The sequence below is a fragment of the Zosterops lateralis genome (genome assembly GCF_965231275.1).
Source record: "Zosterops lateralis genome assembly, chromosome: 9".
In the NCBI taxonomy this organism is placed as follows: domain Eukaryota; kingdom Metazoa; phylum Chordata; class Aves; order Passeriformes; family Zosteropidae; genus Zosterops; species Zosterops lateralis.
This window is the reverse complement of record NC_139769.1, coordinates 29,886,673-29,899,092: the sequence shown is the minus strand read 5'-3', so window position 1 is coordinate 29,899,092 and position 12,420 is coordinate 29,886,673. Positions and strand designations below refer to the sequence as shown.

The window sequence follows — 12,420 nt, the reverse complement described above, 5'->3', positions numbered from 1 at the left end:
TAGAAGCTGCATGGGGGCAGGCACACTTCAGCTCCAGCTTCAGCCTTGTTTCTCCCGTGTCCTGAACTCACCACAGGAGGAGAATACACTGGAGTGACTGGGTGGTGAGTGACATAGAGAGCACCTACAGGGATGCCAGCCCTTATCTGAGGCAGTGAGCAGGCCAGCCCTGCTTTCCTGGGCCTGGAAACCATCAAAAGCACTTATTAAAAAAAGCGTCTACTCCCTCTGTGTAAATGCAGGTTAGCCCAGGGAGAAAGTAGGGCACCCATCTGTCCCTCTGTGTCAAGGGGAACAAGGGAGGAAGCATCAGAGAAGGGATCTGAACAGAGCAGTTCCCAAAGTAGAACCTGCTGGCAAATTAAAATGAAAATACATCCTCAGTTGCTGATCAGAGGGAGGTGCTTGCTGGCAGCACAGCTGCTGTGGTGCATCCTGGGCACCAAGAGCCCCATCTTCTGCCTTGGAGCAGTAGCCACATGGTCCCCCTGCTTCAGGGGGTGAGAGCCTTTGAGGTGTCCTTTCCATGGCCCCAAAGAGCTGGGGAACTGCAAACTGCTCACACACCCTCTCACTCAGAAGTGGCAGAGGTTTTCCCACAGATGGAGCAGAGCTGGCTCCTTCCAAGCAAGGAGAGGCTGATGAGGTGCAGCCCAAACCCTCCTGGGACAGGGTGTGTGAGCTGCAGAGCTGGGAGATGGCCCCAGCAGGGATGCTGAGACACAGATCCCTCCCTCCTGGAGCTACTTCTGGTGCGTTGTTACCTCCGTGGGCTGTGGAAAGGTGGCTGGGGAGGGTGTGCTTTGGGAAGCAGCTGTCAGGAAGACATCCTCTCTCTCAGGCTGCCAGTGGCAGAGGGGAGGATGGAGTGAGGGTGCAGGATCACTGGCAAAGCACCAGTTTGTCACATTGCTGTCTGCAAGCTGCTTTCTTTGGTACTGGGTCTCAGGCTCATTTGGGCACCAGCTGTTGCAGGAGAGAAAGACAAACCCCCCAAAAATAGCTTCTGATGAATGAAGGAGAACCTGCAGGTCAGTTGCTCTGTAACCAGCCAGGACACACAGGTCAGCTCTTGAATGAGCTGTCTGGGCAGGATTGGGGTGCTGTGGGAGCACCCCAATGGGGATTTTCTGGCTGCCCCTTCATCCTGCAGAAAGGCTGACCTGCAGCAGCTGGGTGAGTGGGTTGGTGTGGCCAGGAGCCTGAGCCCAGGGCTGGGTCCCTGCTGGCCCTGGGGCAGAAGGTTCTGAGCTCAGGGGCTTCAGTTTAGTGGCGATGGCTGGAGAGATTCTGGAGAGGGGAAACATTGTGGGAAACAGTTTGGGAAGGTTTGAGGAGGCTGTGGGGTTCAAGGGGCAGCTGCCTGCTCCCAGGACATGCCTTTGAAGTGCAGAGGTGACCGTAGGAAAGTTTTCCAGGAGTGTGGGTGCTTCAGAAATAAGCCTTTAGCAAAACACTATAGGCCTCAGAGCACCCCTGAGCACTTTATTCTCAAAGCTTCCAGCCCACCCACACACATCCACAAGCAGGCTTGGAGCAGGCCTGGAGCTCTGCAAAGACACCAGGAATGCGGGAGACGCAGGGAGAGGCACCATCAGAATGAGAGGAACTGTGCTGAAGGGGAAGGAGAGTCGGAGGGATGTTCTTCCCAAAGTGGGAAAGCAATGGCCAAAACCATAGTCCCACCAGTCCCAGGGCACCTTCCTCACCCCTGAGCATGGCCCCTTGTGCTGTACAGCCCTCCATGTGCCGGCCCCTTCGTCAGGAGCCACGCTGCAGGAGTGCCTTCCCGAGCCAGTCCTATCCTTCCCACAGGCCCAGGCTGGCCTTGGGCAGCAGTGCCAACCACGGGCATCCCGTTGTGGGGCCACAGCCCGCCCAAGGGGAGCAGCAGTGTGTGCTGGAGCAGCAGCAGGGCCCCTCAGATGATGTGCATGGCCTGCAACATGTCTGCCAGCACGTAGGAGCTGTCCCAGGGCCGGCCCGGCTGCCGCAGGGCCCCCTCCAGTGCCCGGGCCCGTGCCCCCAGCTCCGAGGGCTCCCGCCGGCCCGCGGGGCCCAGCTGGCAGAACAGGATCTCGTTCACCTCCCCCTGGATGTGGCGTGAGTAGAGCAGCGGGAACACAGCCCTGAGGGTGCCCAGCACAGACTCCTTCAGCCGGGCGTCGCGGCACACCAGGTTCAGCACAAACACTCCTGCACAGGGTGAGAGGGAGGGGGTTCAGAGCAGCCTGTGTGCCCCTCCAGCCTGCTCCCTGCCACCCTGTGCCATCCTGTGCCACCCTGTGCCATCCTGTGCCACCCTGTGCCACCCTGTGTCACCCTGCTCCCTGCCACCCTGTGACACACCAGTGAAAACATCCCCCTCACCGGCACCCCCCGGTGCTCCTGGCCCTGCTCCATATCCCTGCTGCCATGTGGGTCATGGGTGGCCACAAGATCTGTTCTTAGGTACTGCCTACACCTTCTGCTTCCAGAAAACTCTGCTGGCCCCCCTGAGATGCCTCAGCCTGCCCAAGCCAGGCCACCCACTCCATCCTGCTGTCACAGTGCCCACTGAAACACCCAGGCACAGGACCTGCCAGGAGAAGGGGATGCCATGCAGCAATGCTGGCTGTGGCCACTGTTCTCCAGGATGAGAAATGGTGGCACAGGCCCAGCTCCCCACAGAACCAACCAGCCTGGTCATGGAGACATGGCCAGATCTCCCTTCCTACCTTCTGGCTTGAGGATGTTTTTAACTTTCTGCAGAAAGGGCTTTTCCACAAAGGCTGGGGGCGGGCAGCTCATCCCCACCGTGAGGTCTTTGCTGTCCACATCAAACATGACAGCATCATACTGGGCTGGTGCTGCAGAACAAAGCACAGACAGTTGTTACCTATGGGATAGAGGTGAGCTACACACATGGGAAGGCCGAAGATGGGATGGTCAAGACACCCCTTATGCCACATTATGGGCATCGTCTCTGCTGGGGTTTCTTTTTACAAGCCCTTGGTGCTGGGAGAGGCACCAAACCTCAGGTTCTCTACACAGGTTGGCAAGGACAGGCTGTGAGCTGCAGAGACCTGGTCAGGCTGGAGATTGTGACACACAGCAGGAGATGGGCAGGAAGAGGAAGCAGATGGTGACACAGCCCGGGACTCTGCTACCCAGTGTGGCACCACCTGGGCTTGATGGAGCCCCTGAAATGCTCTGTGAGGTGTACCTTCAGCTGCCAGCTTGGCCACGTAGTCCAGGCCATCGCAGACGTGCACCTGCATCCGGTCACCCTGGGAGAAACCGAACCAGCGCGTGGCCACTTCCAGCATGGAGGGGTCGATCTCCACCACGGCCACGCGGGCCTGCAAGAAGTAATCGTGGACGAAGAGGGGCAGGCTGCCCCCGCCGAGCCCTACCACCAGCACTGTCAGCTCTCCTGCCAATCAAGAGCAGCCAGTGAGCCACCAGGACGCCATAACCTCACTGCTCGTCCCACCCACCGTCCCCAAACCGCTTTGGGAAAGGTGCACAGGGCACCTTGGCCAAAAGAGCCTTTCCCCAAGGGGCTGTGGTGTGGGGACACCTGCCCCCAGCACAACGTCCTACTGCCGGCCTTGTCACCTGGGAGGGCGTCGGGGCCCCCCAGCAGGCAGAGCCCCGCAACCATGGCCTTGTGGTGCTCACAGCACAGGTAGCTCTTGTCGATGGCTCCAGCTGGCTCAGTGGGGCTGGCTTTCTTCTTGTCCTTCCTCCGCTTCTTCTGGCCTGAACAACAGGAGACACCAGCCAGTAAGGCAAGGGGGGACATGGAGGTGCTTTCTGGGGTCTAGCCACACCCAGCCCTGTTCCACTCACGGTGTGAAAACACTCCCAGGGCTGCTCTGGGACAAGACAGGCAGGTCCCAGCAGGACTTCTACCTTCTTCTTGTATTGTTCTCACTCTCTGCCACCCCAAAAAATCAGCCTTGGCCCCTGCCCCACGTACCTGGGAGAGGTGTGGGGGCCAAGAGCCGAGCCTCTGACTGCACCACGTTCCTATTCTGGAGGAAGATGAGGCGGCGGAAGTAGCAGGTGCCATCTCCCTTCACGTCCTCCACCACGAAGTCCCCACTCAGGGGGCTGCTGGCGCAGTGCCGCACTGCCCGCACCCCGATGTCCCCTCCCACAGACAGGAAGGGCACCTGCAGGGAGCACAGGAGCTGCTGTGAAGGAGGAAAGGCTACAGGAGGAGAGCTTGGCATTCCCACTGTCCTGGCTATGGCTACAGAGCCAGAAGGAAGCAGACCCAAGAGGAGCAATGGGATGCCACAGGAGAGCTGGGAATCTGCACAAGATTCATTCTCAACACATGGAATACAGGGAACAAACAAAGCAAAATATTTTGCAAGAGCTCAGATGTGTGGAGTTAGGGCAGGAAGAAGACAGAGGGAACAGAAGTTAAAGCCAGGACTAAGACAGGAGGCTGGATGTTTTCAGGGTTTCTGGATCTCTTCTTTTCTTGGGATGCTGGGTTTTGGAGGGCAAAGATTTTGTACTGAATCCTACCATGCAAGCACCTCAAATCATATCTCCAAGCACAGGCAGACAGAAAAGCCAAGAGAAAGCTGCACCTGAGGTCCATCTCCTGCCCACCATGGCATCCAGCTCACACCTTGCAGCTTGGTCTCCCTTAGAGCAGAGGGTTCCCCTGCTGGCAGAGAGCCAGGCTGGCCCTGCTTTGGGAAGGCCAGCCAGGGGCAGTGGGGCTCACCTGCTGCCGGGCAGGGAGGCCCGGCGGGGCCAGCTCCATCACCTTCCCTGAGAGCTCAGCCTGGATGCCGGCCATGCCCTGGTAGTGCTGCTCCCTGTGCAGGGACACCGTCAGCAGGCGCCCGAAGCCCGCGCTGGCCGCCAGCTGCCTCCGCCCCTCCTCCGTCCCAAAAAGCCACTCGGTCTCTCTGCCCTGTGGGACTGCAGAAGGGGCTGCCATCAGCCTGGGCTGCTCCTGGCCCTCCAGCCTCCAAAAGAAGAGCCACAGGGAGTGGCAAGGGAGGTGCTAGAGCCGTGCACTGTGACCATCAAGAGAGCCAGGATCACCCCTGTTTTGGGCAGGGTTGTGCAAGAAGCTGGAAAAGCCATATCTCATTAGAAGGGGGTGTCCAACAGGCTCCTGACCTGTCTCCAGGCTGTACTAAGCCCCAGCTTTGCAGGCAGGCAGTGAGAGAACAGTGCTGCTGGCAGAGCCCACACATCTCTGTGAGTGCAGCCCCAGCAGTCTGCCCTACAAGCCAGGGCACCCACACAGAGCAGCAATGCCTTCACTGAAAGGTGCTAACTTGGCTGTCACCAGCATCCAGGCAGGAATCCCCACCTTGGAGGCAGCACAGGCAGTGTCCCTCTGCCCAACAAGCTCTGTGCCAGATCTCTGCTTGCACCACCAGGCAAGCACATATCCCACTGCAAAGCTGAACTAACACATCAACCCAAACCCACACACATAGGTTATTTTCCTCTTCAGCCCCAAATTCAACAGGCCCTGAAGGGCTGACTGTTTTGCAGCTCCTGGCCAGGGCAGCCACCTGACTGCAGCTGGACAGGCTGTACTCACTGATGAAGATGGCAAAGTGATTGTCCTGGGAAGGTTTCACCGAGGGGCTGTCAACCAAGTGCAGCGTGTAGCGAGGCTTCCCGCTCTCTTTGTCACACAGATCCAAAGAAACCTGTTCCCTGCAGGGGGTTTTGCTTATCTGGCTGCAGAGCAGGGCATAGTGCTGCCTGTTCTTCACTGCTGCCACCAGCTGCTCCGCGCTCTGCACCCGCATGGGCTTGTCCTGCTCCTCGTGGCAGATCTCCAGGATCTGTGCTGCCGAGCCAGGGATCTTCCTGAACTTGGTCATGACATACACGAAGACCGGAAGGACAAACTGCTGCTCGTCCCCACTGCTGGCCACCTGGTGGACACGCACCACCCAGCTTTCCTGGGAGAAGTATTCCACAGCTTTCTTCAGCACGTGGGCTTGAGCCAAGGAGACACAGAGGTAGCGCCCTCCTACCTGCAGGACCCGACTGATCTCAGTAAACATCTGGTCCACCTTGGCCAAAGTGGCCTCCTCTTCGTCGGTCAGGAGGGCATCCAGCGTGCCTTTGTCCAGGACCACTTGGAAGTGGGCGTCAGGGAAGTCCATGTGGAGCATGTCCATCAGCAGGTAGCTCATCCTTGGCCTGGTTCCGGCGCTGCGCTCCCGCATCTGGCGGATGACGGCGTCGCTGATGTCGATGTTGACGATGTCCTCGCACACTCCCAGGTCGTAGAGCTGCTCGCTCAGCTCCGAGTTCCCGCAGCCCACCACGAGGACCTGGGCATGGCACGAGAGCAGTGTCATGGTCAGAACACCCTGGAAATACCCCCCAGTTTAGGAGCAAACACCAGACGTGTCTAGGAGCCCTCTGTGAAAACCACACCCTGCAAACTCACTCTCCATGGCCCAAGACAGCATGTCCACAGAGAAGTGTCCCATGGGCAGAGAAGTGATGTATCTGCTGCATGTTTTTTGAGAATGACCCCAACGTTTTAAACTCCAGAGCTCCCCAGACCAGGGCCACCCAGGGTTCTCTCCTGTCCTCTTGCTAAGGCACACTGGGGACTTCACATCGTCTGTGTCAGACCTGGCACGCAGAAGCAGCTAGATTGGAAAAGACCTCTGAGAACACGGAGTCCAAGCTATGACCAACCAGACCACGGCACTGAGTGCCACATCCAGTCTTTCCTTAAACATCTCCAGGCGGTGACTCCACCACCTCTCTCTAGGCAGCCCATTCCAATGTCTAAGCGCCCTTTCTCTGAAGAAATTCATCCTCCGGATGTCCACCCTAAACCCTCCCTGAGCAGCTTAAGACCATGTCCTTTCATCCTGTTGCTGATTGCCTGAGAGATGAAGCCGCCCCTCAGTCGACTCCGTTCTGGGGAATTGTAGAGAACGATAAGGTCACTCCTGAGCCTCCTCTTCTCCAGGCAAAAGAACCTCAGAACTCGCCGCCCAGGAGGAGCCCGGAAGGGACACAGCGTTGGGTACCAGCCGCAGCTCACCTTGTCGCGGGGCCGCACATACTTGTGCAGAACGGGACAGAGCTCTGGGAAGGCCCCGTACCACTCGAAGGGGCGCTGGCCGCGCTGGCGGAAGAAGCGATCCCAGTAGCGTGCGGAGCCGAACTCGGCGGGGCTGCGAGGCAGCAGCTCCATGGCCGGGCTGCGGGACAGCGCCTCCGTGCCCGGGCCGGCCCCGCCCGCTCCCGCCGCGGCCCCGCGTTGACCACTTCCGCCTGCGCGGGGCGGCGCGCCCACCGCCCATTGGCTGCCTCCGCCCCGGCCGCTCTCCATTGGCTACCACCGACCCGGCCGCTCCCCATTGGCTGGCGGCTCCGCGCGCCACCGCGCAAAGGGAGCGCGCACGGCCCCGGCGCGACCCCGGCCAGTGCTGGTGCCATCAGCCGCCTCCGAATCACAACCGCGCAGCTTTAAGAGCCCACACCCGCTGGGCTCCGCGGCACTACTGAGGCAACAAAAAGAGCGCAGAACGAGGTAGCGGTGGGTTCAAAAGAAGCAGCTTTAATGGCGTCCCGCAGCGGATGGAGTCTCTGCCAGGGCTGCGTGTGTCATGCACAGCACCTGCCTTGGCAGGGGGGTGGACTCGGTGGTCTCCAGAGGTCCTTTCCGACACCGGGAATTCTGCGTGCTTGTGAGCACCCACAGCTCACTAGCTGGGAGCAGGGCGGGGCTCTGTCGAGTCGCTCTGAAGAAAGAAGGCCGAGAGCTCGCTCAGCGCCCTGTACCGGTGTGAGATGGAGTTCTTCACTGCCTTGGGCATTTCAGCGTAGCTGCAGGGGACAGAAACCACAAGTGTCAGCAACAGAGATGCTACAGCACATCCCTCAGCACCGAGAGCTCCCGCTCTGCCTCCCTGCTCGGCTCAGTGGGGCATCTGTAGTGACACAACCCCTGATCCGGGGCTTTCCCATCACCCACCGTGTTCTGATCCAGGAGGACATTTCTCCCTGATGCCCTTGCTCACAAGCAAGTTCCTCTGGACAGCCTTGACCAAAGTTTGCCTTACATAAAGAGCTGTAGGTAAAACACCACTCACGTCTGGTTGTAGCCATCTGGCTGAAAGCAGGGATCCCAGCCAAAATCCCGAGGGCCTCTGGGCTCCACGATCAGTCCCTGCCACAAGAAAGCACAAAAAACCCTTAAAGATGCACTTCTCTTGCAGTACAGTTCAAACACAGATGGAGACACGCAGCCATGGCTCACACTGCAGACACCACAGCCTCTGCAGGGCACTGTCCCCCTTCCCAGGCTCCTCCCCAGGGTGTGACCAAAATGAGCAGCTCCAAACTCACTGACAGTGCTTTGACCTCTCCAAATAACACAGCTAAGAACTGTACCTGAATACAGCCTTGTCAGAGGGAGATGGGGGGCTGAGGAGTGCACAGTTCAGCAAGCACCACTGAACAAAGGGCTGCACCCTCAGCACCCACCTCCCCATCAGCTGTGCTCTCCCCAAGTCTTTCCCAACATTCAGCGACCTCAAAATTGTCCTCAGCAGAGCCAGTGCTGCTGTGAAACTCCCAGCACAGCCCTCCCCTCTCAGCACACTGCCTTCCCCAGGCACACAGTGCTGGGAAAGATGGGACAGATACTCCTACAGCACAGCACTTACGTGGGTCTGGCCCTTGAAGAGCCTCACTGGCTCCTCCGGGTTCCCGCTGCTGAAGGCAAAGGTGCAGAGGGCGTAGGCAGACTTGTCCTCAAAGCCAGCCAGCAGCTTGTACAGGCCTGAGGGACACAGGAGGGACCTGGGGTTACTGCTGCTCCTTGGCAGGGCAGCACACCCACCCAGGCATGGATGGATGGAGTGTTCCATGTTCCCAGCCAGCACAGGAGGTGACAGAGCTCCGGCACCGGGATGTTCTTGGCAGGATCCGTGCTGTGACTGAAGACAGAGCCTCAGATGTCATCCCACAGTGTGAGCTCCAGGGCCCTGCTGTGAATTTTGGAGAGGAAGCAACCCAGCATATGCCCATGCAGCACCAGGGAGGACTAAAGCCCCTGGTGCTGGAACAAGATTAATGCTCATGTTAATGAGACCAGCACAGGATTTGCAGTCACACTCTGAACTGTGGGATCAAGGCACAGCAGAGGAGGGGAGCATTTGTGGACAGGGGCTTGACCTGAAGCCACAGGGAGCAGGAGGTCTTCCAGGTCACACTGAGGACAAACAAGATGCTCCCACAAGCCCTGCCACCAGCCTACAGAGGCAGGAGTCTGGGAATCCAAGGATGAAATCACTGAGAAAAACAACATCCCAGGAAGGAGGGCACAGAACAGGCTCAAGGAACCTGCTGGTTCTCCCAGCACGGGCAGGGAGCCACTTCAGGGGCAAAGGAATGGGTTACACACAGAGCAGTAACATGAGGACAGTACCTTCTGGCTTGAGTTTCTCCAGGAACCATTTTCTGAAAAGGAAGGAAAGAGGGAAGATCAATTTTTGCTATTATCTCTCAGAAACACAGGATCCTTGTGACATTGGTGCTTACATTTGCATAAGCCTTTGAATCCCTCTCAATGTGCTGTTATTTTTACTGTTGTTTTTGCTGCTATTTTACTGTTATTTTTGCTGTTATTGTTACTCATTCTGGACAATTTATCAGGAAGGAGAGACTTATCTCTTAAGCTGAAGGGGACACAGTGAAAACAACAGTGGGGTATTTAATTTAATAATTATAATTGAATAATTAATAATTAGTTTAATAATTAACTGCATCCTAGGGTCTGTATAAATACATAATAACTTTGTTATCTTATGGATTAAAGCTGTCCCTATGAGAACCTCTGGGGCACTCATGATAGAATCCTGCTGAAAGGCTTGGTGCATTTATTGCACAGAGCCTGCTCCTTGGATAGGTTCCCAAGCTGCCAGAACAGGCACCACAGACTGGAAACCAGAGCCAACAGCCCAGGTCTGTCTCTCCATTCCTGCCCTGTGACTTACAGCAGGGCTCAAGGAGTTCAGTCCAGCCCCTGGGGTGCAGGATGAAGAGCAGCAACCACCTCCCTGACCCCACTGCTCCTGGAGTGTGGAGCCCACCTCCCAGCCTGTGCCTCTAACCCTGGCACGTGAAAGAGAAAACAGCTTCCCTCCTACTTACATATAGGGTCCTGGAAGGCCCCCCAGGGCATTGAAGCACAAGCAGGTGTCCTCCACTATAACAGGTCCCTGAACCTACAGTGGCAACCCAAGAGGAGGAGAACATCAGACCTACAGGAAGGCACTGCCTCCAAGCTCATTCCTTTGCTCTATCCCATCCTCATGTTTCCGCTTGACCTCAAAAGCAACACACACCAGACAGACACCATCAAACCCAAACCCTCCCCACGCAGGCCAGAGCAGCTGAGGAACAGCAGGGAATGTTTCATACAGAGGAGAATGAGAAGAGCTGAACACTCTTTGACGTCCTGCAGGACAAAGACAGGGAAAGCAGAGGCATGCCTGCATTCTTCTCCAGTCTCAGCCCTCACTTGGTTCTTTCAAGACCCTCGTCCCAGATACAGCTCTGGAACGTTCAGCAGACATAAAACTCTTTGTCCTGCAGCCACCGGGCCTGGGCTAAAGGAGCTTCCGTGACCTCCTGGTGCTGGAGGGACACAGCATAAACCAGAACAGGTGACGGGAGAGCAGCGAGGCCGGGTCGGGCCGGTTTGGATGCTTTCATGTCCCTGCCTGGGGTCCCTCCACACCCATCCCGCCGGGAAAGGGGAAACAGCGAGTGACCTGCCGGGCGGCTTCGCGGCACTTCTGCACCGAGATCTCGTCTGGCTCCCCCTGGTACTCCGGCACTGCGGACACAGGGATGGGGCGGTGCTGAACGCACGGCGGGACGGGACGAGACGCTGCATCCCGCCACGCCCCGCCAACAACTTACGGTCAATTTTCTTCGCCACAAGAGTGTAAGGAGAGGAGTCCCCGAGAATCTGCGTGACCTGCGCAGGGAGAATGGAGTGAAAAGGGAGGGAGGGACAGATACAAACCCTCTGGCCGGGCCCCGCTCCCGCCGCCCTCACCTCCTCCAGTTTCTTGGCGTTCCCGGTCACGAACACGACGCTCCGCCGCGCCGGCACCGCCATGCTGACCGCCCGCGTCGCCCCTGCGCGCCCGGCCGCCAATCAGCACCCGCGACACCGCCGCTCCCCACAGCGCCCGACCAATGGGAAGCGTGCCCGCCCCGCAGCGTCCAGCCAATGGGGAGCGCATCCGTCCGCGTCAGAGAGGCGGGAACTGGCGGCCCGCGGGGAGCGCGTGGAGGGCGGGACCGGTCGTCATGGCAACCCGCTCCCCTCAAGGCCCCGGCCCTTGCGTACAACCCCCGCCTTCGCCGCCTGCGCTGTTGCTCCTGAAGTACGATCAGCTGTAGTTGGGGAATCGGAAGGGGATTAAGCTCCAGGCTCTGTTGCTGTTCAGCCTCCGATCTCTGGCGCGTCTGTGCGCTTTGTCATCAGGTTTCCCGTGTCGGAGCGATCAAGTTCCGTCGTTGTTGATTTGCTGCTGGTGGTGCCTCTCACAGCCAGAGCTGTCCCTTGGGAACGTCTCTGCTCAGGACAGCCCCAGCACTGAGTGGCTTGAACCTAAAACTGATCAGCACCCAATTCTAGCACCTCAGGGCAGTGCCCTGATGGTTGGGTTGTGGCAGCTTTCCTTGCCCTGCATCTCGGGTAAAGGCAGGACCAGCTGGTGGCTGTAGCAAAACCTCGAGTCCAGACTCCTGTCCGTGGGGCCGGTGAGGAGCCCTGCAGACACAGGTCACTGCGGGCCAGCCCTGCTGGGGAGCAGGCCCTGGGAAGGAGCAGCAGCAGAGTCACAGCTCTCCCACCGTGTCCCCAGGCCCCTCCTCACTGCCAGACGCTGCCAAAGCTCCTGCTTTGCAAGGGGATTCCTCAGGAGGGACTGCTTTCCCCCGGGCTACCCAGCTGCCACGGCCAGGGGACCTCTCTGTGCCTGTGTCACAGCCCTGCAGCCCCCTCCCCTCAGGCACGGGGACCCGGGCTCATCCCGCAGCCCCACAGCAGCAATCCCGGCAGGAGGAATGCCCTGCTTTCGCCAAAGGATGCCATTCCCTGTACAAAAGGAAAACAGCAGCTGATGGTCTGTCTTCTGCACAATGCAGGAATGGGTAAAACAGACCCAAAGCTTGGGTGAAGGAGTTGTTTTTGTTGTAGAATCTCCTTCATAACATCTCCTAAGTGAAAACCAATCCCCAAGCATGCAGACACTGCTGGAAACAACACCTTTCTGCTGACTGCAGATCTCTCTGCCACCAGTCCAGGGTGGGCCAGCACAGGCTGCAATATAAAACCACAATACTAAAGGAATATGTGGAGGACTGCTCTGTACTACCCCAAGAGCAGAC

At 58.2% G+C, this 12,420-nt stretch overlaps 2 protein-coding genes across 2 annotated transcripts; both read right to left on the bottom strand.

Moving 5' to 3' along the window:
• Positions 1-1,470: 1,470 nt before the first annotated feature.
• On the bottom strand, positions 1,471-7,226 carry METTL13 (methyltransferase 13, eEF1A N-terminus and K55). Its single transcript, XM_083867657.1, has 8 exons — positions 7,046-7,226; positions 5,567-6,314; positions 4,730-4,929; positions 3,965-4,160; positions 3,601-3,744; positions 3,206-3,415; positions 2,718-2,849; positions 1,471-2,196 (listed from the first exon to the last, which is right to left on the bottom strand). The coding sequence occupies exons 1-8, from the start codon at positions 7,196-7,198 to the stop codon at positions 1,922-1,924; spliced, it is 2,058 nt and encodes a 685-aa protein (XP_083723783.1). The 5' UTR covers positions 7,199-7,226; the 3' UTR covers positions 1,471-1,921.
• A 317-nt stretch (positions 7,227-7,543) lies between these two features.
• ITPA (inosine triphosphatase) lies at positions 7,544-11,164 on the bottom strand. The gene is made up of 8 exons (XM_083867677.1): positions 11,078-11,164; positions 10,939-10,996; positions 10,788-10,852; positions 10,165-10,238; positions 9,440-9,471; positions 8,676-8,791; positions 8,100-8,176; positions 7,544-7,833 (listed from the first exon to the last, which is right to left on the bottom strand). Exons 1-8 carry the CDS (start codon positions 11,138-11,140, stop codon positions 7,713-7,715), a joined length of 606 nt encoding a protein of 201 aa, XP_083723803.1. The 5' UTR covers positions 11,141-11,164; the 3' UTR covers positions 7,544-7,712.
• Positions 11,165-12,420: the final 1,256 nt, after the last annotated feature.

What these genes read in the sequence shown, in the direction of transcription:
- METTL13 (XM_083867657.1), bottom strand. Translation starts at nt 7,198, where the DNA reads ATGGAGCTGCTGCCTCGCAGCCCCGCCGAGTTCGGCTCCGCACGCTAC. An exon ending in ATGTGCGGCCCCGCGACAAG is followed by an intron (nt 6,315 to 7,045) that starts GTGAGCTGCGGC and finishes TGCCATGCCCAG; the next exon opens with GTCCTCGTGGTGGGCTGCGG. An exon ending in GGCCCCCACACCTCTCCCAG is followed by an intron (nt 3,745 to 3,964) that starts GTACGTGGGGCA and finishes CCTGTTGTTCAG; the next exon opens with GCCAGAAGAAGCGGAGGAAG.
- ITPA (XM_083867677.1), bottom strand. Translation starts at nt 11,140, where the DNA reads ATGGCGGTGCCGGCGCGGCGGAGCGTCGTGTTCGTGACCGGGAACGCC. An exon ending in ACGCCAAGAAACTGGAGGAG is followed by an intron (nt 10,997 to 11,077) that starts GTGAGGGCGGCG and finishes CTCCCTGCGCAG; the next exon opens with GTCACGCAGATTCTCGGGGA. An exon ending in GGCCTTCCAGGACCCTATAT is followed by an intron (nt 9,472 to 10,164) that starts GTAAGTAGGAGG and finishes CTTCCTTTTCAG; the next exon opens with AAAATGGTTCCTGGAGAAAC.